The 26,764-nt window shown below is 49.3% G+C and overlaps 1 protein-coding gene and 1 non-coding gene across 5 annotated transcripts in view; both read left to right on the top strand.

Annotated features, from left to right (window-relative positions):
* The first annotated feature begins 1,589 nt into the window (after positions 1-1,589).
* LOC134984768 (zinc finger protein ZFP2-like) overlaps positions 1,590-26,764 on the top strand; it is a 54,218-nt gene continuing 29,043 nt past the window's right edge. For 2 of the 4 annotated variants that reach the window (XM_063950259.1, XM_063950260.1), the window contains exons 1-2: positions 1,590-1,670; positions 11,855-11,935. In XM_063950259.1, coding sequence (XP_063806329.1) covers positions 1,614-1,670; positions 11,855-11,935 — 138 coding nt within the window. In that variant the 5' untranslated portion in view covers positions 1,590-1,613. Of the gene's footprint in view, positions 1,671-1,709; positions 1,872-11,854; positions 11,936-20,338; positions 20,424-26,764 lie in introns of those variants that run through there. The other 2 variants (XM_063950261.1, XM_063950262.1) reach the window with 2 other exon arrangements.
* LOC134984788 (U5 spliceosomal RNA) lies at positions 23,263-23,373 on the top strand. The gene has a single exon (XR_010191778.1). It is a non-coding gene; the product is annotated as a U5 spliceosomal RNA (small nuclear RNA).

The raw sequence follows: 26,764 nt of genomic DNA on the forward strand, positions 1-26,764 counted from the left end.
ATTACGGTAACGGCTGGGTCTTGCGCCACCTGTATTACGGTAACGGCTGGGTCTTGCGCCACCTGTATTACGGTAACGGCTGGGTCTTGCGCCACCTGTATAACGGTAACAGCGGGGTCTTGCGCCACCTCTATTACGGTAACGGCGGGGTCTGCGCCACCTATGTTACGGTAACGACGGGGTCTGCTCCACCTGTATTACGGTAACGGCGGGGTCTGCGCCACCTGTATTACGGTAACGGCGGAGTCTGTGCCATCTGTATTACAGTAACGGCGGGATCTGCGCCACCTGTATTACGGTAACAGCGGGGTCTGTGCCACCTGTATTATGGTAACAGCGGGGTCTGCGCCACCTGTATTACGTTACGGCTGGGTCTGCGCTACCTGTATTACGGTAACAGCGGGGTCTTGCGCCACCTCTATTACGGTGACGGCGGAGTCTGTGCCACCTCTATTACGGTAACGGCGGGGTCTGCGCCACCTGTATTACGGTTACGGCTGGGTCTGCGCCACCTGTATTACGGTTACGGCTGGGTCTGCGCCACCTATGTTACGGTAACGACGGGTCTGCTCCACCTGTATTACGGTAACGACGGGGTCTGCTCCACCTGTATTACGGTAACGGTGGGGTCTTGCGCCACCTGTATTATGGTAACGGCGGGGTCTGCGCCACCTATGTTACGGTAACGACGGGGTCTGCTCCGCCTGTATTACGGTAACGGCAGGGTCTGCGCCACCTGTATTACGGTAACGACGGGGTCTGCGCCACCTGTATTACGGTAACGACGGGTCTGCTCCACCTGTATTACGGTAACGACGGGGTCTGCTCCACCTGTATTACGGTAACGGTGGGGTCTTGCGCCACATGTATTATGGTAACGGCGGGGTCTGCGCCACCTATGTTACGGTAACGACGGGGTCTGCACCGCCTGTATTACGGTAACGGCAGGGTCTGCGCCACCTGTATTACGGTAACGGCGGGGTCTGCGCCTCCTGTATCACGGTAACGGCGGGGTCTGCTCCTCCTGTATTACGGTAACGGCGGGGTCTGCGCCACCTGTATTACGGTAACGGCGGGGTCTGCGCCACCTGTATTACGGTAACGGCGGGGTCTGCACCACCTCTGTATTACAGTAATAGTACACTAGAGTGTCAGCCACCTGTACAGGGATAATGCAGCACCAGAGGCTGCTCCAGCTGCACTATAACAAGGCACCAGAGGCTGCTCCCCCTGTAGTACAGAACCTGACACCAGAGCTGCTCAGCCTATAGAATAATAATAATAATATCATTACCTGCTGCCAGACACAGCAATGGCTGCTCTCTGCTCCTGCTGCTGCCTTGTGGGAATGATAGAAGGAAGGCGGAGCTCAGACCAGGGGAAAATGGCCGCCGCTCCTGACGTCACTACACGGCCAGGGAACCTATTGCTGCTGCCGGACTGATCTGCAAGAAAATGGCCGCCGGCCTCCTGCACTGAGGACATGTATGTTAATAGTCATTACAGAGGGCGGGTGTAGGAGGGGAGGCACCAGTCACTAGGAATCAGTTTGTGCCAATCACTCTTTATTCCGGCCTGTGCGTTCCACCTTACTTCCGGACTGTGCGTTCCACATGCAGGAAGTGAGTTTTCACCGACAGCTGCAGCCTCCCAGTGTCCGTGGAGATCAGGTAATGGCGTCTTACTATACAGGGGGAGCAGCCTGTGGTGTCCTGTTATTATTATTATACAGGGGGAGCAGCCTGTGGTGCCCTGTTATTATTATTATACAGGGGGAGCAGCCTGTGGTGCCCTGTTATTATTATTATTATTATTATTATTATTATTATACAGGGGTAGCAGTCTGTGGTTTCATGTTATTATTATACAGGGTGAGCAACCTGTGGTGTCCTGTTGTTATTATTATTATTATGACAGCTGCAGAGCATTACTACACCACAGGCAGTGTGACAGCTGCAGAGCATTACTACACCACTGGCAGTGTGACAGCTGCAGAGCATTACTACACCACTGGCAGTGTGACAGCCCCCTCATTTCCGTCCTCCCAGCAGTCACGTCACTATAATGGTGTAACATGTGAAATGCCCGCTAGGAGGGCGCCACACATATAACGACGGCCATCTGCTGTAGAGACACCGGGTTGTATTATATAATGCCAGTATCAGAAGAGACTGATACATTTATTTATACTCATTATCATTTATACCTGAGATATCATACACCTCAGCGTAACACCCATTAGTATATGTTTTGGTCTATATTATGGTTTATATTGTTTTTATTTTCTTGGTTGCATCATTTGGATAGAGCGCTTACCTGGTATTCCCCACATTTGTCTCTGTTTGAGGAGGCCGGCTACCCCTCTCCAGGTGGCTGCTAATCCTAAGGTGTATACCATCACAGACCTGCCCAGCGCCAACAAACCTTGTGTTTTCATGCTGTGTGCGCTGCCAACATCTGCACCCATGCAGCAAGTAGGGGAGGGCAGCATCTAGAAGCAGGCACAGAGAGAGCGGCACTTACTCCTACAGGGGGCTTCCTCGCTCATCCGCCTCAGGGGGCTCCCAGCAGCTCATCCTTCCTAGGCTGCAGAGGGTGTGGGTAGGAGGCAGGGGGCTGCGGGTGTAGCATGTCAGGAGCCTCTGGTATGGGAGGGCCGGGTTATAGCCTGCAGGCAGCTGGCACTGTACCCCACTCGTGGCTGTTGCTGCTGACCCCGTCCGAGCCCCATCTCATGTTACTCCATGCGGCTGCTCCCCTGCCTGTGTCCTGCCGCCTTTCCCCTGCCTGTCTCCTGCCGCCTTTCCCCTGTCTGTCTCCAGCCGCCTTTCCCTGTCTGTCTCCAGCTGCCTTTCCCCTGCCTGTCTCTGGCTGCATTTCCCCTGCCTGTCTCCTGCCGCCTTTCCCCTGCCTGTCTCCTGCCGCCTTTCCCCTGTCTGTCTCCGGCTGCCATTCCCCTGCCTGTCTCCTGCCTCTTTTCCCCTGTCTGTATCCTGCCTCCTTTCCCTTGCCTGTCTCCTGCCTCCTTTCCCCTGCCTGTCTCCTACCGCCTTTCCCCTGCCTTCCCCTACCGCCTTTCCCCTGCCTGTCTCCTGTCTGTCTCTGGCTGCCTGTCTCTGGCCGCCTTACCCCTGCCTGTCTTTTGCCGCCTTTCCCCTGTCTGTCTCCTGCCGCCTTTCCCCTGCCTGTCTCCTGCCGCCTTTCCCCTGTCTGTCTCCAGCCGCCTTTCCCTGTCTGTCTCCAGCTGCCTTTCCCCTGCCTGTCTCTGGCTGCCTTTCCCCTGCCTGTCTCCTGCCGCCTTTCCCCTGTCTGTCTCCGGCTGCCATTCCCCTGTCTGTCTCCGGCTGCCATTCCCCTGCCTGTCTCCTGCCGCCTTTCCCCTGCCTGTCTCCTGCCTCTTTTCCCCTGTCTGTATCCTGCCTCCTTTCCCTTGCCTGTCTCCTGCCTCCTTTCCCCTGCCTGTCTCCTACCGCCTTTCCCCTGCCTTCCCCTACCGCCTTTCCCCTGCCTGTCTCCTGTCTGTCTCTGGCTGCCTGTCTCTGGCCGCCTTACCCCTGCCTTTCTTTTGCCGCCTTTCCCCTGTCTGTCTCCTGCCGCCTTTCCCCTGTCTGTCTCCTGCCGCCTTTCCCCTGTCTGTCTCCTGCCGCCTTTCCCCTGCCTGTCTCCTGTCGCCTTTCCCCTGCCTGTCTCCTGCCGCCTTTCCCCTGCTCTGTCTCCTGCCGCCTTTCCCCTGTCTGTCTCCTGCCGCCTTTCCCCTGTCTGTCTCCGGCTGCCTTTCCACTGCCTGTGTCCGGCTGCCTTTCCCCTGCCTGTCTCCTACTGCCTTCCCCTGCTTGTCTCCTACCGCCTTTCCCCTGCCTGTCTCCTGTCGCCTTTCCCTGTCTGTCTCTGGCTGCCTGTCTCTGGCCGCCTTACCCCTGCCTGTCTTTTGCCGCCTTTCCCCTGTCTGACCTGCCGCCTTTCCCCTGTCTGTCTCCTGCCGCCTTTCCCCTGCCTGTCTCCTGCTGCCTTTCCCCTACCTGTCTCCTGCTGCCTTTCCCCTGCCTGTCTCCTGCTGCCTTTCCCCTGCCTGTCTCCAGCCGCCTTTCCCCTGCCTGTCTCCAGCCGCCTTTCCCCTGCCTGTCTCCTGCCGCCTTTCCCCTGCCTGTCTCCTGCCGCCTTTCCCCTGCCTGTCTCCTGCCGCCTTTCCCCTGCCTGTCTCCTGCCGCCTTTCCCCTGCCTGTCTCCTGCCTCTTTTCCCCTGTCTGTATCCTGCCTCCTTTCCCTTGCCTGTCTCCTGCCTCCTTTCCCTTGCCTGTCTCCTGCCTCCTTTCCCTTGCCTGTCTCCTGCCTCCTTTCCCATGCCTGTCTCCTGCCTCCTTTCCCCTGCCTGTCTCCTGCCTCTTTTCCCCTGCCTGTCTCCTGCCTCTTTTCCCCTGCCTGTCTCCTGCCTCCTTTCCCCTGCCTGTCTCTTGCCTCCTTTCCCCTGCCTGTCTCTTGCCTCCTTTCCCCTGCCTGTCTCTTGCCTCCTTTCCCCTGCCTGTCTCTTGCCTCCTTTCCCCTGCCTGTCTCTTGCCTCCTTTCCCCTGCCTGTCTCTTGCCTCCTTTCCCCTGCCTGTCTCCGGCCACCTTTCCCCTGCCTGTCACCGGCCGCCTTTCCCCTGCCTGTCTCCGGTCGCCTTTCCCCTGCCTGTCTCCTGCCGCCTTTCACCTGCCTGTCTCCTACCACCTTTCCCCTGCCTGTCTCCTGCAGCCTTTCCCCTCTCTGTCTCCTGTCAGCCTTTCTCCTCTCTGTCTCCTGTCGCCTTTCCCCTGCATGTCTCCTGCCACCCCCACCCTGCCGCCCCCCTGCCTGTCTCCAGCCGCCTTCCCCCTGCCTGGCTCCTGCCGCCTTTCCCCTGCCTGTCTCCTGCCGCTTTCCCCTGCCTGTCTCCTACTGCCTTCCCCCTGCCTAGCTCCTGCCACCTTTCCCCTGCCTGTCTCCTGCCGCCTTTCCCCTGCCTGTCTCCTGACGCCTTTCCCCTGCCTGTCTCCTGCTGCCTTTCCCTGTCTGTCTCCTGCCACCCCTTATACTAACAGAACAAAATGTAAGTTGCTCAAATCAATTAGGAAGTACAATTCAGGTGCATGAAAGGGAGGGGGTAGTCTGGCTAGAAATACATTGGGGATAAACCCCTGGTGTCCCCCAGCACACCGAGCTGTACCTGTACCAAGACATGAAAGACTATATATATATATATATATATATATATATATATATATATATATATATATATATATATATATAATAGAAATCCAGAGGTCTTAGTTACATACAGTTTGGGTCTGGGGTGCGGTTCCCCCTGGATTGGTGGGGCTGGGCTGCTCTGGGGTAGCACACTGCGAGATCTTATTTAGCACCCCTGTAACACATTTTTCTCTGACGTCCTAGTGGATGCTGGGACTCCGTCAGGACCATGGGGATTAGCGGCTCCGCAGGAGACAGGGCACAAAAATAAAGCTTTAGGATCAGGTGGTGTGCACTGGCTCCTCCCCCTATGACCCTCCTCCAAGCCTCAGTTAGGTTTTTGTGCCCGTCCGAGCAGGGTGCAATCTAGGTGGCTCTCCTATAGAGCTGCTTAAAAAAAGTTATTAGGTTTTTTTATTTTCAGTGAGTCCTGCTGGCAACAGGCTCACTGCATCGAGGGACTTAGGGGAGAGAAGTGAACTCACCTGCGTGCAGGATGGATTGGCTTCTTAGGCTACTGGACACCATTAGCTCCAGAGGGATCGAACACAGGCCCAGCCATGGAGTCCGGTCCCGGAGCCGCGCCGCCGACCCCCTTGCAGATGCCGAAAAGTGAAGAGGTCCAGAAACCGGCGGCAGAAGACTTTTCAGTCTTCATGAGGTAGCGCACAGCACTGCAGCTGTGCGCCATTGTTGTCACACACTTCACACCGGCGGTCACGGAGGGTGCAGGGCGCTGGGGGGGCGCCCTGGGCAGCAGTGATAATACCTCGTTCTGGCTAAAAAATACATCACATATAGCCCCTGGGGCTATATGGATGTATTTAACCCCTGCCATGTCTCACAAACACCGGAGAAGAGCCCGCCGAAATAGGGGGCGGAGCCTATCTCCTCAGCACACGGCGCCATTTTCCTGCTCAGCTCCGCTGCGAGGAAGGCTCCCAGGACTCTCCACTGCACTGCACTACAGAAACAGGGTAAAACAGAGAGGGGGGGGCACTTTTATGGCGATTTATATATATATATAAGCTGCTATAAAGGAGACAACACTTCTATAGGGTTGTTCCTATATATTTATAGCGCTTGGGTGTGTGCTGGCAAACTCTCCCTCTGTCTCCCCAAAGGGCTAGTGGGGTCCTGTCTTCGATAAGAGCATTCCCTGTGTGTCTGCTGTGTGTCGGTACGTGTGTGTCGACATGTATGAGGACGATGTCGGTGTGGAGGCGGAGCAATTGCCTGTAATGGTGATGTCACCCCCTAGGGAGTCGACACCGGAATGGATGGCGCTGTTTATGGAATTACGTGATAATGTCAGCACATTACAAAAATCAGTTGACGACATGAGACGGCCGGCAAACCAGTTAGTACCTGTACAGGCGTCTCAGACACCATCAGGGGCTGTAAAACGCCCTTTACCTCAGTCGGTCGGCACAGACCCAGACACGGACACTGAATCTAGTGTCGACGGTGAAGAAACAAACGTATTTTCCAGTAGGGCCACACGTTATATGATCACGGCAATGAAGGAGGCTTTGCATATCTCTGATACTGCATGTACCACAAAAAGGGGTATTATGTGGGGTCTGAAAAAACTACCAGTAGTTTTTCCTGAATCAGACGAATTGAATGAAGTGTGTGATGAAGCGTGGGTTAACCCCGATAGAAAACTGCTAATTTCAAAGAAGTTATTAGCATTATATCCTTTCCCGCCAGAGGTTAGGGCGCGCTGGGAAACACCCCCTAGGGTGGATAAGGCGCTCACACGCTTATCAAAACAAGTGCCGTTACCGTCTCCAGATACGGCCGCCCTCAAGGATCCAGCGGATAGGAGGCTGGAAACTACCCTGAAAAGTATATACACTCATACTGGTGTTATACTGCGACCAGCCATCGCCTCTGCATGGATGTGCAGTGCTGGGGTGGTTTGGTTGGATTCCCTGACTGAAAATATTGATACCCTGGATAGGGACAGTATTTTATTGACTTTAGAGCAATTAAAGGATGCTTTTCTTTATATGCGAGATGCTCAGAGGGATATTTGCACTCTGGCATCGAGAGTAAGTGCGATGTCCATATCTGCCAGAAGAAGTTTATGGACGCGTCAATGGTCAGGTGATGCGGATTCCAAACGGCATATGGAAGTATTGCCGTATAAGGGGGAGGAATTATTTGGGGTCGGTCTATCGGATTTGGTGGCCACGGCAACAGCCGGGAAATCCACCTTTTTACCTAAGGTCCCCTCCCAACAGAAAAAGACACCGTCTTTTCAGCCGCAGTCCTTTCGTTCCTTTAGGAACAAGCGGGCGAAAGGACAGTCTTATCTGCCCCGAGGCAAAGGAAAGGGTAAGAGAGTGCACCAAGCAACTTCTTCCCAGGAGCAGAAGCCCTCCCCGGCTTCTGCAAAGCCCTCAGCATGACGTTGGGGCTTTACAAGCGGACTCAGGGGCGGTGGGGGGTCGACTCAAGAATTTCAGCGCACAGTGGGCTCACTCACAGGTGGACCCCTGGATCCTGCAGATAGTATCTCAGGGTTACAGGTTGGAATTCGAGAAGTCTCCCCCTCGCCGGTTCCTAGAGTCTGCTCTGCCAACGTCTCCCTCAGACAGGGCGACGGTATTGGAAGCCATTCACAAGCTGTATTCTCAGCAGGTGATAGTCAAGGTACCCCTCCTACAACAGGGAAAGGGGTATTATTCCACTCTATTTGTGGTACCGAAGCCGGACGGCTCGGTAAGACCTATTCTAAATCTGAAATCTTTGAACCTGTACATAAAAAAATTCAAGTTCAAGATGGAGTCACTCAGAGCAGTGATAGCGAATCTGGAAGAAGGGGACTTTATGGTGTCCCTGGACATCAAGGATGCTTACCTGCATGCCCCAATTTGCCCTTCACACCAAGGGTACCTCAGGTTCGTGGTGCAAAACTGTCATTATCAGTTTCAGACGCTGCCGTTTGGATTGTCCACGGCACCTCGGGTCTTTACCAAGGTAATGGCCGAAATGATGTTTCTTCTGCGAAGAAAAGGCGTATTAATTATCCCTTACTTGGACGATCTCCTGATAAGGGCGAGGTCCAGAGAACAGCTGGAGGACGTAGTAGCACTAACTCAAGTAGTGCTGCAACAGCACGGGTGGATTCTGAATTTTCCAAAATCTCAATTGAACCCAACGACTCGTCTGCTGTTTCTGGGAATGATTGTGGACACGGTTCATAAAAAGGTGTTTCTTCCGGAGGAGAAAGCCAGGGAGTTATCCGAACTTGTCAGGAACCTCCTAAAACCAGGCAAAGTGTCTGTGCATCATTGCACAAGAGTCCTGGGAAAAATGGTGGCTTCTTACGAAGCGATTCCATTCGGCAGATTCCACGCACGAACTTTTCAGTGGGATCTGCTGGACAAATGGTCCGGATCGCATCTGCAGATGCATCAGCGGATAACCTTATCGCCACGGGCAAGGGTGTCTCTTCTGTGGTGGTTGCAGAGTGCTCATCTGTTAGAGGGCCGCAGATTCGGCATACAGGACTGGGTCCTGGTGACCACGGATGCCAGTCTGAGAGGCTGGGGAGCGGTCACACAGGGAAGAAACTTCCAGGGAGTATGGTCAAGCCTGGAGATGTCCCTTCACATAAATATACTGGAGCTAAGAGCGATTTACAATGCTCTAAGTCTGGCAACACCCCTGCTTCAGGGTCAGCCGGTGTTGATCCAGTCGGACAACATCACGGCAGTCGCCCACGTAAACAGACAGGGCGGCACAGGAAGCAGGAGAGCAATGGCAGAAGCTGCAAGGATTCTTCGCTGGGCGGAAGATCATGTGATAGCACTGTCAGCAGTGTTCATTCCGGGAGTGGACAACTGGGAAGCAGACTTCCTCAGCAGACACGATCTACACCCGGGAGAGTGGGGACTTCATCCAGAAGTCTTCCACATGATTGTGAACTGTTGGGAAAAACCAAAGGTGGATATGATGGCGTCTCGCCTCAACAAAAAACTGGACAGGTATTGCGCCAGGTCAAGAGACCCTCAGGCAATAGCTGTGGACGCTCTGGTAACACTGTGGGTGTTCCAATCAGTGTATGTGTTCCCTCCTCTGCCTCTCATACCAAAAGTGCTGAGAATTATACGGCAAAGGGGAGTAAGAACGATACTCGTGGCTCCGGATTGGCCAAGAAGAACTTGGTACCCGGAACTTCAGGAGATGCTCACGGAAGATCCGTGGCCTCTACCTCTAAGATGGGACCTGCTTCAGCAGGGACCGTGTCTATTCCAAGACTTACCGCGGCTGCGTTTGACGGCATGGCGGTTGAACGCCGAATTCTAAGGGAAAAAGGCATTCCGGAAGAGGTCATTCCTACACTGGTAAAAGCCAGGAAGGAGGTGACTGCACAACATTATCACCGCATTTGGAGAAAATATGTTGCGTGGTGTGAGGCCAGGAAGGCCCCCACGGAGGAATTTCAACTGGGTCGATTCCTACATTTCCTGCAAACAGGATTGTCTATGGGCCTAAAATTGGGGTCCATTAAGGTTCAAATTTCGGCCCTGTCGATTTTCTTCCAGAAAGAATTGGCTTCAGTTCCTGAAGTCCAGACTTTTGTAAAAGGGTATATACAGCCCCCGGTTGTGCCCCCAGTGGCTCCGTGGGACCTTAATGTAGTTTTGGATTTTCTCAAATCCCATTGGTTTGAGCCACTCAAATCCGTGGATTTGAAATATCTTACGTGGAAAGTAACCATGCTACTGGCCCTGGCTTCAGCCAGGAGAGTATCAGAATTGGCGGCTTTATCGTATAAAAGCCCATATCTGATTTTCCATTCGGACAGGGCAGAACTGCGGACGCGTCCTCAGTCTCTGCCTAAGGTGGTGTCAGCGTTTCACCTGAACCAGCCTATTGTGGTGCCTGCGGCTACTAGCGATTTGGAGGATTCCAAGTTGCTGGACGTTGTCAGGGCATTGAAAATATATATTTCAAGGACGGCTGGAGTCAGAAAATCTGACTCGCTGTTTATACTGTATGCACCCAACAAGCTGGGTGCTCCTGCTTCTAAGCAGACGATTGCTCGTTGGATTTGTAACACAATTCAACTTGCACATTCTGTGGCAGGCCTGCCACAGCCTAAATCTGTCAAGGCCCATTCCACAAGGAAGGTGGGCTCATCCTGGGCGGCTGCCCGAGGGGTCTCGGCATTACAACTCTGCCGAGCAGCTACGTGGTCGGGGGAGAACACGTTTGTAAAATTCTACAAATTTGATACCCTGGCTAAAGAGGACCTGGAGTTCTCTCATTCGGTGCTGCAGAGTCATCCGCACTCTCCCGCCCGTTTGGGAGCTTTGGTATAATCCCCATGGTCCTGACGGAGTCCCAGCATCCACTAGGACGTCAGAGAAAATAAGATTTTACTTACCGATAAATCTATTTCTCGTAGTCCGTAGTGGATGCTGGGCGCCCATCCCAAGTGCGGATTGTCTGCAATACTTGTACATAGTTATTGTTACGAAAAAATCGGGTTGTTATTGTTGTGAGCCGTCTGTTCAGAGGCTCCTACGTTTATCATACTGTTAACTGGGTTCAGATCACAAGTTGTACGGTGTGATTGGTGTGGCTGGTATGAGTCTTACCCGGGATTCATAATCCTTCCTTATTGTGTACGCTCGTCCGGGCACAGTATCCTAACTGAGGCTTGGAGGAGGGTCATAGGGGGAGGAGCCAGTGCACACCACCTGATCCTAAAGCTTTATTTTTGTGCCCTGTCTCCTGCGGAGCCACTAATCCCCATGGTCCTGACGGAGTCCCAGCATCCACTACGGACTACGAGAAATAGATTTATCGGTAAGTAAAATCTTATTATTAATCCTTCTGGTCTTTTAATTACACTCTCACTAGTATATTAATTTTTGTATATAGATTTTGTTTTCCTTTTATTAACACATACTAACACTTTACCTTCTCGCGTTGTGCTGCCCTGGGGTAGCTGGCCTTTGCCGGTTTGTGGGGTTCTGCACCCCGGGCCCAGACCTAGATATAGGGACCACCAGCATCAGAGGAGCCTTGTCGGGGCCTGGTGGCTTATCATACGTTTGCAAACTGTATGTAACTAAGACCTCTGGATTTCGATTATATGTATATATATATAGTATTTCATGTCTTGGTACAGGTACAGCTCGGTGTGCTGGGGGACACCAGGGGTTTATCCCCAATGTATTCCTTTCACCCCTTGCCTGTCTCCTGCCGCCATTCCCTTGCCTGTCTCCGGCCGCCATTCCCTTGCCTGTCTCCTGCCGCCTTTCCACTGCCTTTCTTCTGCAACCTTTCCCCTGCCTGGCTTCTGCCGCTTTTTCAGGAGACCCTGTCCCTTCACAATGTACTGAACATCAGCTCATTGTGACTGCACCCACAATAGTGCTACAATCTAGATCAGGCCCACTATACAGTACAGCCTTATGGGGCTGGGTCACAGGAACCTCGGAGACACTGACCAGGACTCTATAGCTATAAGGGAATAGGAGACTTAATGGCCGCTCTATTCCACATTTACTATGTTACATGTGCAATATGTTTTATGTATTATGTTTATTCCAAGGAACTCCAGCTGTGAGGAACGGAGTCTTTATTACACATCACACGTTCTGTATTCTCTCTGATTCACAGAGGATGGACAAGGACAGGAGTCACAGGACTGAGAGGATAATAAATATCACCCTGGAGATCATCTACCTGCTGACTGGGGAGGTGAGTGGATCTGGGAGCGTCACAGTGACCTTATATCTATAGTAATAATACAGGGACATGACTGGGGAGGTGAGAGGATCTGGGAGTGTCACAGTGACATTACTTATATCTATAGTAATAATACAGGGACATGACTGGGGAGGTGAGAGGATCTGGGAGTGTCACACTGACATCACTTATATCTATAGTAATAATACAGGGACATGACTGGAGAGGTGAGGGTATCTGGGAGTGTCACAGGGACATCACTTATATCTATAGTAATAATACAGGGACATGACTAGGGAGGTGAGAGGATCTGGGAGCATCACTGTGACCTTATATTTCTAGTAATAATACCGGGACATGACTGGGTAGGTGAGAGGATCTGGGAGCATCACTGTGATATCACTTATTTCTATATTAATAATACGTATATGACTGGAGAGGTGAGGGGATCTGGGAGTGTCACAGTGACATCACTAATATCTATAGCAATACAAGGACATGACTGGGGAGGTGAGGGGATCTAGGAGAGGCACAGTGACGTCACTTATATATAGTAATAATACAGGGACATGACTGGGGAGGAGAGGGGATCTGGGAGCATCACAGAGACATCACTTATATCTATAGTAATAATGCAGGGACATGACTGGGGAGGTGAGGTGATCTGGGAGCGTCACAGTGACATCACATATCTATCGTACCAATACAGGGACATGAATGGGGAGGTGAAGGGATCTGGGAGTGTCACAGTAACATCACTTATATCTATAATAATAATACAGGGACCTGACTTGGGAGGTGAGGGGATTTGGCAGCCTCACTGTGACATCACTTATATCTATAGTAATAATACAGGTATATTACTGGGGAGGTGAGGGAATCTGGGAGCATCACAGTGACATCACTTATATCTATAGCAATAATACAGGGACATGACTGGGGAGGTTAGGGGATCTGGAAGTGTCACAGTGACATCACATATATCTCTAGTAATAATACAGGGACATGACTGGGGAGGTGAGGGGATCTGGGAGCGTCACAGTGACATCACTAATATCTATAGTCATAATAGAGGGACATGACATGGGAGGTGAGGGAATCTGGGAGCGTCACAGTGATCTAACTTATATCTATAGTAGCAATACAGGGAAGTCCTGGGGAAGTGATGGAATCTGGGAGCGTCACAGTAACCTAACTTATATCTATAATAATAAGGGGACATGACTGGGGAGGTGAGTGGATATGGAAGCGTCACTGTGATGTCACATATATCTATAGTAATAATTCAGGGACATGACTGGGGAGGTGTGGGGATCTGGGAGCGTCACAGTGATGTCACTTTTATCTATAGTAATAATTCAGGGACATGACTGGGGAGGTGAGGGTATCTGGGAGTGTCACAGTGACATCACTTATAGCTATAGTAATAATACATGGACATGACTGGGGAGGTGAGGGGATCTGGGAGCATCACAGTGACTTCACTTATATCTATAATAACAGGATTTTAATACCTACCGGTAAATCCTTTTCTATAAGTCCATAGAGGATGTTGGGGACACCAAAAGAAACGTGGGATATAGACGGATCCGCAGGAGACATGGGCACTTTAAGACTTTTAAAGGGGCGTGACCTGGGTCCTCCCTCTATATCCCTCCCCAGACTCAGTTTGGAACTGTGCGCGGTGAAATGGACATTTTGAGGAAAGGACTTAACAAACAAGGTGAGCATCATACCAGCTCACGCCATAAACATGCCGAATAACATGGCATTCAACTGAACACATTTCAACGGACATGAACAAAATTCAGCAACAAGCTGAAGAAACCATAACACAGTATGTGTGTAACCAGAACTAAACTGCAGATACAGTATGCACTGGGACGGGCGCCCAACATCCTCTATAGACTTATAGAAAAGGATTTACCGGTAGGTATTAAAATCCCATTTTTTATTACGTCCTTGAGGATGTTGGGGACACCAAAAGAACCATGGGATCATACCAAAGCTCTATAACGGGCAGGAGAGTGCGGACAACTCTGCAGCACAGATTGACCAAACTTTAGGACTTCATCGGCCAAGGTATCAAACTTGTAAAACTTAGCAAACATGTTTGACCCCGACCAAGTAGCTCTGCAAAGTTGTAATGCCGAGACACCCCGGGCAGCCGCCCAGGACGAGCCCACCTTTCTAGTGGAATGGGCTTTTACCGATTTATGTAACGACAAACTTGCCGTGGAATGAGCCTGCTGAATCGTGTGACATATCCAGCGGGCAATAGTCTGCTTGGAAGCAGGATACCCAAGTTTATTGGGAGCATATAGCACAGACAGAGACTCTGTTTTTCTAACTGGAGCTGTTCTGGCAACGTAAATTTTCAAAGCTCTTACGACATCCAGAGACTTTTCCTCAGCCAAAGTGCCAGTTGGTTAATATGAAAAGAGGAAACCACCTTTGGCAGAAATTGTTGCTGAGTTCTCAATTCTGCCAGTTTCGAAGAAGATGCTTCGCTTGTAGAAGGCCGTTGTAAATGGCCCTCAACTCCAGCACGTTTATGTGAAGAAGAGTTTCCTGACTTGACCATCTTCCTTGGAAGGTCACGCCTTGTGTGACTTCTCCTCAACCTCGGAGACTTGCATCCGTGGTCACTAGGATCCAGTCTTGGATCCCAAATCTGCGTCCTTCTAAGAGGTGAGAGCTGTGGAGCCACCACAGGAGTGAGATCCTGGTGTTGGGGGATAGAACTCTCCTCCGGTGCATATGGAGGTGGGATCCAGACGATTTGTCTAACAGGTCCCACTGAAATACTCTGGCATGGAACCTCTCAAATTGGAGGGCCTCGTATGCCACCACCAGAGACTGTTGGTGGTTTCAGAATGAGTTTTACCAAACTCTGAATTTCTAGTGCTTTCTCCGTAGGGAGGAACACTCTCAGCTGGACCGTGTCCAGAAACATATCCAAAAATGACAACCGAGTTGTTGGAACTAATTGTGATTTCGGCAGGTTCAAGAGCCAGCCGTGCTGTTGTAGAAGCGACAGAGACAGTGTAATGTCCTGTACCAGTTTTTCCTTGGCCCTCGCCTTTATCAGGAGATCGTCCAAGTACGGGATAATTGTAATCTTTTTCTGAGGAGAACCATCATTTCAACCATGACTTTTGTGAAAATCCTCGGAGCCGTGGACAGACCAAATGGCAACGTTTGAAATTGGTAGTATGTATCCTGGATTGCACACCTGAGATAACTCTGATGAGGGGGATACATGGGAACATGAAGGTAGGCATCCTTTATGTCCAAAGACACCATGAATTCCCCCTCCTCCAGGCTGGAGAACACCGCTCGGAGAGACTCCATCTTGAATTTGAATTTCTTCAGGAAAAAATATAGAGATTTTAGGTTGAGGATTGGTCGTACCGAGCCATACGGCTTTGGCACTCCAAATAGGCTTGAATAAAAACATTCCCCTTTTTGCTCCCGGGCGTCATGCTGTGGATTTGGCGAAAGCCGAGGAGGACTTCTGTGAACTCGAGGAAGCGGGAGTTCTCTTGCCCCTTCCTCTACCTCTGGTAGCGAGGAAGAAGTTACCTCTGCCTTTTCTATATTTGTTGGGCCGAAAGCACTGCATTTGATAGTGTGGTTTCTTCTGTTGCGCAGGAGCATTAGGTAAATAAGTAGACTTACCTGCAGTGGCCGCTGATACTAAATCAGTAAGGCCATCACCAAACAGTTCCCCACCCTTAAAGGGAAGGGACTCCATGTTTGTCTTGGAATCCGCGTTAGCATTGCATTGATTACTCCATAGCGCACGCCTAGCCGCAATAGACATAGCATTAGCCTTAGCCCCAGGAGGCAGCATCTCTTGCAGCCTCTTTCAAGTACGCAGCCGCGTCCCTGATATAACCAAGCGTCACTAGGATGCTATCTCTATCCAGAGTATCCAAATCAGCAGATAAACTTTCAGCCCATTTTTCAATGGCGCTACTAACCCACGCTGACGCAATAAGCGGTCTAAGCTGCGTCCCCGTGGTAGTAAATATAGCTTTTAAAGTAGCCGGCTCCTTAAGAGTCGTCGACTGAGCTGCAGGGATCGCTACCTGTTTTGACAAGCGTGCTAGGGCTTTGTCTACTGTGGGTGGTGTTTCCCACTTATCCCTATCTGCTGCGGGAAAGGGGTACGCCACCGTGGTCCTGTTAGGAATGAGAAATTTCTTATCTGGTGTATTCCAAATGCCATAAAAAAGGTCATTTAGTTCAAAACAAGGAGGAAAAGAAACCGAGCGTCTCTTTTCTTTGTAAATAAGTACCCTTGTTTCTGGTGTAAAGGGGTCCTCGTCAATACGTAACATGTCTTTGACAGCCACAATCATATATTGAATAATCTTAGCCAATTTAGGATCTAATCTAGAATCAGCATAATCGGCACCGGTATCAGAGTCCGTGTCGGTATCTGTGTCATCTAATTGGTCAACACTACGTTTCCGTGACCCTTGTAATAAAGCATCATCTACTGATCTCTTCCAAATCTGCAGTTGAGAGTCAGATTCAGTAAACTTTTGATTTAACAGTGTAACATTAGCATTTAAAGCATTTAATCCATCAGCCGTCGGCGGTGTCGACAGGACCCCTAAAATATTTGGTGTCTCCAATAAATTATCCCCCTGAGAGGAAAATTCGGCCTCAGACATGTTGTCTCCCTAACAGCACCCAAAGAAAAGCCTGTGAGGGAACAAAAGGAAAGGAGCCAGCTCACACCCCAGCGCCAAAGTGCAGGTCTGAAAACACCCTCAAGTGTCACAGAGCTGCAACGCTATATATCTGTATAGAAATAATCTGCCCCCTCATTTTTATAGCCCCTGGTACTTGTCTGCTGTGAGGAAGGACCAGCGCTGCTGCTTGGAGGAGGAAATGGTGCCGAGTGAGCCTGGAGGAAGAAGCCCAGCCCCCAACATGGAGCGCTTCTTCCCGCTTATTTTTACATGTTTATCCTGGCAGGGGTTTGCGGGCAGTGCCAGGGCACTGTACAGATTTGCCAGCCTTATTTATGAGGTATTTCTCTTACGTCCTAGAGGATGCTGGGGACTCCGTAAGGACCATGGGGATAGACGGGCTCCGCAGAAGACATGGGCACTGTAAGAAAGACTTTAGATCTGGGTGTGCACTGGCTCCTCCCTCTATGCCCCTCCTCCAGACCCCAGTTTGATACTGTGCCCAGAGGAGACTGGGTGCATTACAGGGGAGCTCTCCTGAGCTTCCTGTCAGAAAGTATATTTGTTAGGTTTTTTATTTTCAGGGAGCTCTGCTGGCAACAGACTCCCTGCATCGAGGGACTGAGGGGAGAGAAGCAGCCCTACTTCTGTGAGTTTCAAGGCTTTGTTTCTTAGGCTACTGGACACCATTAGCTCCAGAGGGAGTCTGAACACAGGTCTCACCCTGGAGTTCGTCCCGGAGCCGCGCCTCCGTCCTCCTCACAGAGCCGGAAGATAGAAGCCGGGTGAGTATGAGAAGAAAGAAGACTTCAGAGGCGGCAGAAGACTTCAGATCTTCACTGAGGTAATGCACAGCAGTAAAGCTGTGCGCCATTGCTCCCACACACCTCACACACGGCAGTCACTGTAAGGGTGCAGGGCGCATGGGGAGCGCCCTGGGCAGCAATATAACCTAATTTTCTGGCAAAAGTAGACATATACAGCTAGGGTTTTAAAGAAGGGGGGGGGGGCACATAATTTGGCGCAAAAATAAAGTTAGAGCGCTATCTGGGTAAACATATTGTGTGTTTTTCCCTGGGTCATTAGCGCTGGGTGTGTGCTGGCATACTCTCTCTGTCTCTCCAAAGGGCCTTGTGGGGGAACTGTCTTCAGATAAAAGGATTCCCTAAATGTGTGGTGTGTCGGTACGCGTGTGTCGGCATGTCTGAGGTAGAAGGCTCTTATAGGGAGGAGGTGGAGTAAATGACTGTGGTGTCTCCGTCGGCAACGCCGACACTTGACTGGTTGGATATGTGGAATGTTTTAGTGCTAATGTAAATTTATTGCACGGCGTCTTGGGAATGTACAGGCGTCAAACCCTGCCTTTCCCCTATGTCACAGGGACCTCCGGGGGCTCAAAAGCGCCCACTATCCAAAATAGTAGACACTGACGCCGACACAGATTCTGACTCCAGTGTCGACTAAGATGATGCAAAGTTACAGCCACAATTGGCAAATAGTATGCAATATGGACTTTCCAATGGGACCTACTGGACAAGTGGTCCGGGTCACATCTAAAAATGTATCAGTTGATCACTCTGTCCCCCAGAGCCAGGGTATCTCTCCTGTGGAGGCAACAGAGTGCTCACCTTCTAGAAGGCCGCAGGTTCGGCATTCAGGACTGGATCCTGGTGACCACGGACGCGAGCCTCCGAGGTTGGGGAACAGTCACACAGGGAAGAAACTTCCAAGGTCTTTGGTCAAGTCAAGAGACTTGTCTTCACATCAATATCCTGGAACTGAGGGCCATATACAACGCCCTACATCAAACGAAGACCTTACTTCGCGACCAACCAGTTCTGATCCAGTCAGATAACATAATTGCAGTGGCTCATGTAAACCGCCAAGGCGGCACAAGGAGCAGAGTGGCAATGGCGGAAGCCACCAGGATCTGTGCGGAAAATCATGTAAGCGCACTGTCGGCAGTGTTCATTCCGAGAGTGGACAACTGGGAAGCAGACTTCCTCAGCAGAAACGACCTGCATCCAGGAGAGTGGGGACTTCATCAGGAAGTCTTCGTACAGATTGCAGGTCAGGGGGGGACTGCCCCAGATAGACATGATGACATCCCACCTCAACAAAAAGCTACAGAGGTATTGCGCCAGATCAAAAGACCCTCAGGCAGTAGCTGTAGATGCCCTAGTGACACCGTGGGTGTTCCAGTCGGTCTATGTGTTTCCTTCTCTTCCTCTCTTACCCAAGGGTTGAGAATAATAAGGAAAAAAGGGGAGTGCAGACAATTCTCATTGTACCAGATTGGCCGCGAAGGGCCTGGTATCCTGATCTGCAGAAGATACTCACAGAAGATCCGTGGCCTCTTCCTCTAAGGCAGGACTTGTTACAACAGGGGCCCTGTCTGTTCCAAGACTTACCGCGGCTGCGTTTGACGGCATGGCGGTTGAACGCCGGATCCTAGTGGAAAAAGGTATTCCGGATGAGGTCATTCCTACTCTGATAAAAGCTAGGAAGGACGTGACAGCTAAACATTATCACCGTATATGGCGAAAGTATGTTTCTTGGTGTGAGGCTGGGAATGCTCCTACGGAAGAATTCTATCTGGGCCGTTTCCTTCACTTCTTACAAACTGGAGTGAATTTGAGCCTAAAAGTAGGCTCCATTAAGGTTCAGATTTCGGCCTTATCCATTTTCTTTCAGAAAGAATTCGCTTCTCTCCCAGAAGTACAGACTTTTGTCAACCAGTTCAAACGGTGGAGTTAAAATATCTCACTTAGAAAGTGGTCATGTTGTTAGCCTTGGCTTCGGCTAGGCGAGTGTCAGAATTGGTGGCTTTGTCTCATAAAAGCCCCTATCTGGTTTTCCATATGGATATTGCGGACCCGTCCTCAATTTTTACCTATCTTTTCATATGAACCAACTTATTGTGGTGCCTGTGGCTACACATGACTTGGAGGATTCCGAGTCCCTTGATGTGGCCAGAACGGCTAGAGTCAGAAAAACAGAAGCACCGTTTGTCCTGTATGCTGCCAACAAGGGTGGCGCTCCTGCTTCAAAGCAGACTATTGCTCGCTGGATCTGTAACACGATTCAGCAGACTCATTCTACGGCTGGATTGCCGTTACCGAAATCGGTCAAGGCCCATTCCACGAAGAAGGTGGGCCCTTCTTGGGCGGCTGCCCGAGGGGTCTCGGCATTACAGCTGTGCCGAGCTGCTGCTTGGTCGGGTTCAAACACCTTTGCAAAATTCTATAAGTTTAATACCATGGCTGAGGAGGACCTCCTGTTTGCTCAATCTGTGCTGCAGAGTCACCCGCACTCTCCCGCCCGTTTGGGAGCTTTGGTATAATCCCCATGGTCCTTACGGAGTCCCAGCATCCTCTAGGACGTAAGAGATAATAAGATTTTAAACCTACCGGTAAATCTTTTTCTCGTAGTCCATAGAGGATGCTGGGCGCCTGTCCCAAGGGTGGACTACTTCTGCAAGACTTGTATATGGTTTTGCTTACTAAAGGGTTATGTTATAGTTTAATCGGTCTCGGACTGATGCTACGTTGTTTTCATACTGTTAACTGGTTAGTATATACACAAGTTATATGGTGTGATTGGTGTGGCTGGTATGAATCTTGCCCTTGGATTAACAAAAATCCTTTCCTCGTACTGTCTGTCTCCCCATGGCACAGTTTCTCTAACCTAAAGTCTTTCTTAAAGTGCCCATGTCTCCTGCGGAGCCCGTCTATCCCCATGGTCCTTACGGAGTCCCCAGCATCCCCTACAGACTACAAGAAAAAGATTTACCGGTAGGTTTAAAATCTTATTTTTTTACCTCCCCAGGGCGCCCCCCAGTGCCCTGCACCCAGCGGTGTGTACAGTCCAGGAGCCTGGCGCGCACTGAGCAAATCATGCTGCGCGGTACCTCTATATGCCGTCTTTGTTGAAGAGAAGATGTCTTTTCCTCACATACTCACCGGTCTTCTGGCTTGAAGAGGGGGGACGGCAAGCTGTGGGAGCGTGCATCCAAGAGAGCCTGGCGTTCATCTCCCCTCAGGAGCTGAAGGCATCCTGTCAGCAGCAGCAGAGCCCTGAAACTCATTAGAAGTGGGTCTAGACTGCTCTCGCCTCTTTCCCTCGAAGCAGGGAGTCTGTAGCCAGCAGACCTCCCCAAAATAAAAACCTAACATTAAGTCTTTTCAGAGAAACTCTAGGAGGGCACATTTTCTAAACTGAGTCTGGGAAGGCATATAGAGGGAGGAGCCAGGTCACGCCCCTTTGAAAGTCTTAAAGTGCCCATATTTCCTGCGGATCCGTCTATATCCCATGGTTCTTTTGGTGTCCCCAACATCCTCAAGGACGTAATAGAAAATAATAATAATTATAATAATAATAATAATAATACAGGGACATGACTGGGGAGGTGAGTGGATCTGGGAGTGTCACACTGACATCACTTATATCTGTAGTAATAATACAGGGACATGAATGGGGAGGTGAGGGAATCTGGGAATGTCACAATGATGTCACATATAGCTATAGAAATACACAGGGACCTAACTGGGGAGGTAAGGGGATCTGGGAGTGTCACAGTAACATCACATATCTATAGTAATAATACAGCGACCTGACTGGGAGCGTCATAGTAACAACTTATATCTATAGTAATAATACAGAAACATGACTGGAGAGGTGAGGGGATATGGAGCGTCCCTGTGATGTCACATATGTCTATAGTGATGATACAGGGACATGACTGGGGAGGTGAGGGGATGTGGAAGCGTCACTGTGATGTAACTTATTTCTTTATCATCCACTAGGGGTCACTGGAGTACTCTTGGGATATGGACGGGCGTAGCCGAACAAAGGCACTGAATATTCAAATTTAGGACTCTCCCCCCCTCCATATCCCCGAGTACCTCAGTGTACTTTGTCAGTGTTTTATTCGGTGCTCACAGAAGAACATCGGCTTGTGGGAAGGCCCACATTTCAGAAGATTTTATTACTTTTTATTTTTATTTTTAATTTTTACACTTCCCGTCCCAGTTTCTGGAAAAACATGGGTCCGGGATGGTGTCGCTGCAAGGCAGCGGATGGCGTGTCGGTCCTCACAAAGAGCACCCTCACAGCCACAGGCGCTATAAGCAAGCGCATGGCGTGTCGGTCCTCACAAAGAGCACCCTCACAGCCACAGGCAGCCACTGTCTCCTGCAAACTGAACGGAGCTTACAGAAAGAAGCTCCGTCACAGCCAGGATAAGACAAAGAGCTGGAAGGATCTACAGCTGCAAGGAGCTGGAGGCTGAAACGGAGCTTACAGTGAGAAGCTCGTCACAGCCAGGATGAAAGCGGCACAAGGTAGGGGTGTCAGGGCGGTCAGCTCACGCTGCCGCCCTGCTGTGTGTGAAAGTGTTATACTCCGCCGCTGAGCACGCCGCTGAAGGGGTCCTGCTGAAGTGAAAGCATGGCATGCTACGCGCACAGCGGCCGCACGTCACTCAGACGCCGGCCGCTCTCACTGCGCTCATTGCCCGGCACCGCCGAGACTCTCCGTGTGCTAAAGAGCGGCCGCACGTCACTCACGGACGCCGGCCGCTCTTCCAGTGAGACATTGCACTCCACTGATGCCGGACACTGTTGTAAGAAGGCGCCGCCCGTTCTTCCGGACGGCTCCCCGCTCTCCTGCTCGCGCTATACACAGCGCTCTCCTGCTCTCCCTGCACCCGCTCCCCGTACGCTGCAGGTAACATGGGGAGACTACCTCACATGCAGCGCAGCTGCAGGGGGGGGGAGGGGGAGTAATGCCATAGCAGCAGCAAAGGCTGCATGGGTTAAAAATAGGCTGGGCAGCGTTTTTAAACAGTGTCATGGGCTATAACAGGGAAACTGTGTATAATATCAGTATGAACTGTGTTTATATGTTTCAGCACATTTTATATATATAATGAAGCTTTTTGCTGGCATGGAGACTGTGTATAACATCAGTATGAACTGTGATTATATGTTTCTGCACATTTTATATATATAATATATAGTGAAGCTTTTTGCTGGTAGGGAGACTGTATAATATCAGTATGAACTGTGATTATATGTTTAAGCACATTTTATATATATATATAATATATATATGAGGCTTTGGCTGGCAATAGGCTATCAGTAGCTTAACCTATTGCAGGTTTAACCATGTTTTCTGTTATTTTCTGTTAAGGCTGCAAGATAATAACATTCACTGCAGCCAGTGTTCATATTAATGGAGGCTAACTATATGTATTTTACTGTAGCCTACACCTGTGTTATCACTGTATAATAGGCTATTAAGCCTATATTAACTATATTAACACTGCAGCAGGTAACCTGTACTGTGATTTTCTGTGAAAGCATGGCATGACGGCCATTTTAATCATTGCTGTTTTTCCAGTTTATAATTCCAGAACATTCCAGCCATACACCTCTACTCCACCGGGAGGCGCAGGGGTGTTAGTGGGAATTTTTGGTTCAGGTTTCACATCAGTTAGCCATGTAATCTGTATTTCTACATAATTCTAGAACATTCCTGCCCTACATCTCTAAGCCACCAGAGGCGCAGGGGGGTTAGTAGGAATTTGGTTCGGGTTTCATATGCCCATGTGAACTGCTTTTCACATAAAGAATACTCTGGTTTCTCTTCACATCGAATAAATCTTTTGTTTTTTACTAAAGTTTCAGTACAGAGAAACAACCATGAGTTTAATATGTTCAACAATAACATATATAGATATTACACACAAAAAGTCGTACAAGTGTCTGTCTGTTGCCTATTGTGGTGTCGGTCCACATAGCCAGTAAGGCTCTAGTGCAGACTAGAAATAATTTTTAAAAGTCTTACGTTGGCAATTCCAATTAAAAGAGCGGTAACGGAGTCTCGGAAGTGAATCCGCCAGCTCTAACAAAAGACAGTCTTTCCAAAAGGGCCAAATTCCCTTTGGGGTACCAGAGTGTTTATTTCACTGGTCTTATAATTTAATGCATGATTTTATGTCAAATCTCACACCGATAACTACGTGTGAGAAGGGAACATTAGTCCAGCAATCAGATAGTGCGGGGTTTTTTGACCGCTATTGGTAAATGCGTGTCTGTCAAACTTTATAAAAACCCAGGATACATTTGGGTTACTATAATCTATGTATAAAACAATGACGATCGCTGTTAAAATAAGCTACAGAGTATATCTGTAAAGCTTCTGCTAACGCAGGTTACTTTCATCGTCGCTAGTTAAGCGCGACAAGGCCAAAGCTTGTTTGCTCCTAAATTTGATACAGTCATTACGCATCCAGTATCAAGATGCAAACGGCGTTTTATCCCTTATAAGCGGTGGTACAAAACAGTCACACCTTGTAAACAAGACGTTACAGTCAGCAAGCCAGTGGTTTGATGACCTCTTTTCCAATTGGGGAACCGCGTGTTTACATGTTACATTTGCGAGGTTTCAAAACTTCAACTCATGGTTGTCTCAGCTATTTACAGATTAAAGGTCAAAACTGCCTTTGTCGAACGGTTTGGCATGTTGCCATTTAGTCTCTGCTGCTTTTCAGCTGTCTTTATAACCAGGCAGTAGTACACCAACAGAGTCAGGGTGACTTATTCCTCTCTGTTTGAGCAAATCCAAACAGTTCCGTCGCAATATCAGTCAGCAAGTCACTTACTGCAGTGGGAAAATGGATTTTCTGCAGATAGTATTTGCATATTGCAGCCATATCCATTCTGGTTGGTTCATCACAGGTTCTAGCGTTTGCTAATCGCCACAACATTAACCATTTCAGGTCTACCGTTTCTTATCGCCTCGGGTATTTACCAAAGTGATGTTGGTGATAATAGCTCATCTCACATAAGAACTCTGTCTCAACAGAGTTTCTGTATCTTAGATGATCTGCTCATAAGAACTGTCTCAACAAAGTTCCTCTAACTTGCGTTACTAAAATAGACTGCGGTAGCAGATCAAGTTCAAAAATAATCGCATCTAATTCCGTCTACACGATGTCAATTCTTAGGTAAGTTTATAAATACGGTAAATCAACGACTTTTACCTACTACACCAGCAAGAACAAATGTACAGCTAGTAATTAGTGCAAAACACGCACACTAGCGGTACATTGGTGTATTCACCTGTTAAGAATAATGATGTGTTTCGAAGCGATTTAGTTCGCCGCCCTTCACTTGTGTGTCCCACAGAGGGCCGAGGGGGTATATACTCTGGACTAGAGTCGCAGAGGTTCAGGAGTTGTAGTTAAATAATATCAGCGACAAAGGTTCCAAAATCACGACAAATTGCTGTCGATAAATGTCCTGGAACTACGTGCATTTTACAATGCAATACATGCGTCGCTTTCAGTCTAACCAGGGACAGTCAGACAAGGCAACGGCAGTTGCATACACAACAACCAGGGAGAACCAAGAAGCCGCATGGCAATGCGGCAGGTAACTCAAATCCTCAATGGCTCAGAACACCATTAGGTGAAAATATCAAGAGATCATTCCGTGAGTGGACATCTCTTAGACAGATGATCTCACCCGTCAGGATTTGAATCCTGAAAACTGGACATTAAATCCAGAGGTGGTTCATATGTGAGTCCACAGAAGGAGGTTACCCTCAGGTATACATGATGGCATCTCGCCACAATTACAAAAGCTCAGTATGTGTACAAAACAACAGATCACAAGGGCAGTGGCGGTGGAGTCTCTCACATTCATGTGGTCTTTTAGCATAGGGTAGCTGGCTCCACTATTTTCCGTTGTTCTCTCCGTTGCCAAAACGGATCATAAGACAGTTCGTCACAGTCATACTGGTGGTATCTCAGGGGTTTCGGAGAAGTTTGCTTCTCGATTTTCCAATGAATACTTGCACACGATCTTGGCCGCTCATAATACGTTCAACCTGTTACATCAGGAAACGTTCTTTTACCCATAGTTACCTATGTACCTATTATCTATGTACCGCAGCTGCGGTTGACGGGGTGAGGGTTCAGATCGCCCTCTTAAGAAATAGAGCATTACAGTATTATACCAACCAGGTTAACTAGTAAGCCGCTTAAGGCAGCTCATTATTACAAAATTTCGTGTGCTTACATAGGTTGTAAACCTCGGAAGTTTCCAACATCTTCCTTCAAGTTACCCGTATTCTGTTAAACGGGGTGGGATGGAAAACTGCGTAAATCTACACTAAGAGTGCAGGTATCTGTGTGGTAAACTTATATTCAAAGAGGTTTGCCTCCATTTGCGTCTGTACACACCTTTCTACAAGGTGTCATCAACGTTCAGACTCAATTTATCCCACCTACAGCGCCAGGCGACTTGAGGTTGGGTTCAGATTTCTTACAGTTTTCATATTTTGGACCCTTTCATCAAATGGGAATTAAGTTTCTCACTTTGGAAAACATTTTTTTCTTATAGCCTTGGCTTGTAGCCTTGGCTTCGGAAAGGGTTTTGTTTTCATATTTGGGTGCCTTGTATTCCAAGCCACCGTATTTCAGTTTTCTCATGACAAAGCAGATTTTCGGACGAATTCCGCTTTCGTATTCTTCACATCAATATACCAATAGTGGTTCCTGTGTGGACAACACATTCTATAATTTTGAATGTGGTACACGCATTACGCGTTTATATATGTCCCGAACGTCTACAGTACGTGATATGAATACGTTGTTTGTTCTCTATAATACTGCCAACTGGTGTTAGCCAGTTTCTCAGCAGACATTATCCAGTGGGATAATAATAATGACTACAAGTCAGGCTTACTTTAAGGCTAAGTTACAATCGCCTATGTTAGTAATAGCTCATTCCACAGGTTCTGTGGGAATGTCAGACCCAGCGGGTCGTGGAGCGTCTACGACGCGGCTACATAGCCTTTAGTGCACCACGTTTGTGCATGTTTACACGTTATGAATGGTGGCGCCATCAGCATATAGCTTTGGCCTGCCTACTGTTACAAGTATCAAACAGCTCTCCCGCCCACGAGGGAAGCTTTGGTACGTCCCAAGAGTACTCCAGTGACCCCTAGTGGATGATAAAGAAAATAGGATTTTGGTACTTACCAGGTAAATCCTTTTCTTTGAATCCATAGGGGGCACTGGACGCCCACCCAGAGCAGTTTTACCTGGGTTGTTTTAAGCTCAAGG

This window comes from Pseudophryne corroboree (assembly GCF_028390025.1).
Source record: "Pseudophryne corroboree isolate aPseCor3 chromosome 3 unlocalized genomic scaffold, aPseCor3.hap2 SUPER_3_unloc_8, whole genome shotgun sequence".
NCBI lineage: Eukaryota > Metazoa > Chordata > Amphibia > Anura > Myobatrachidae > Pseudophryne > Pseudophryne corroboree.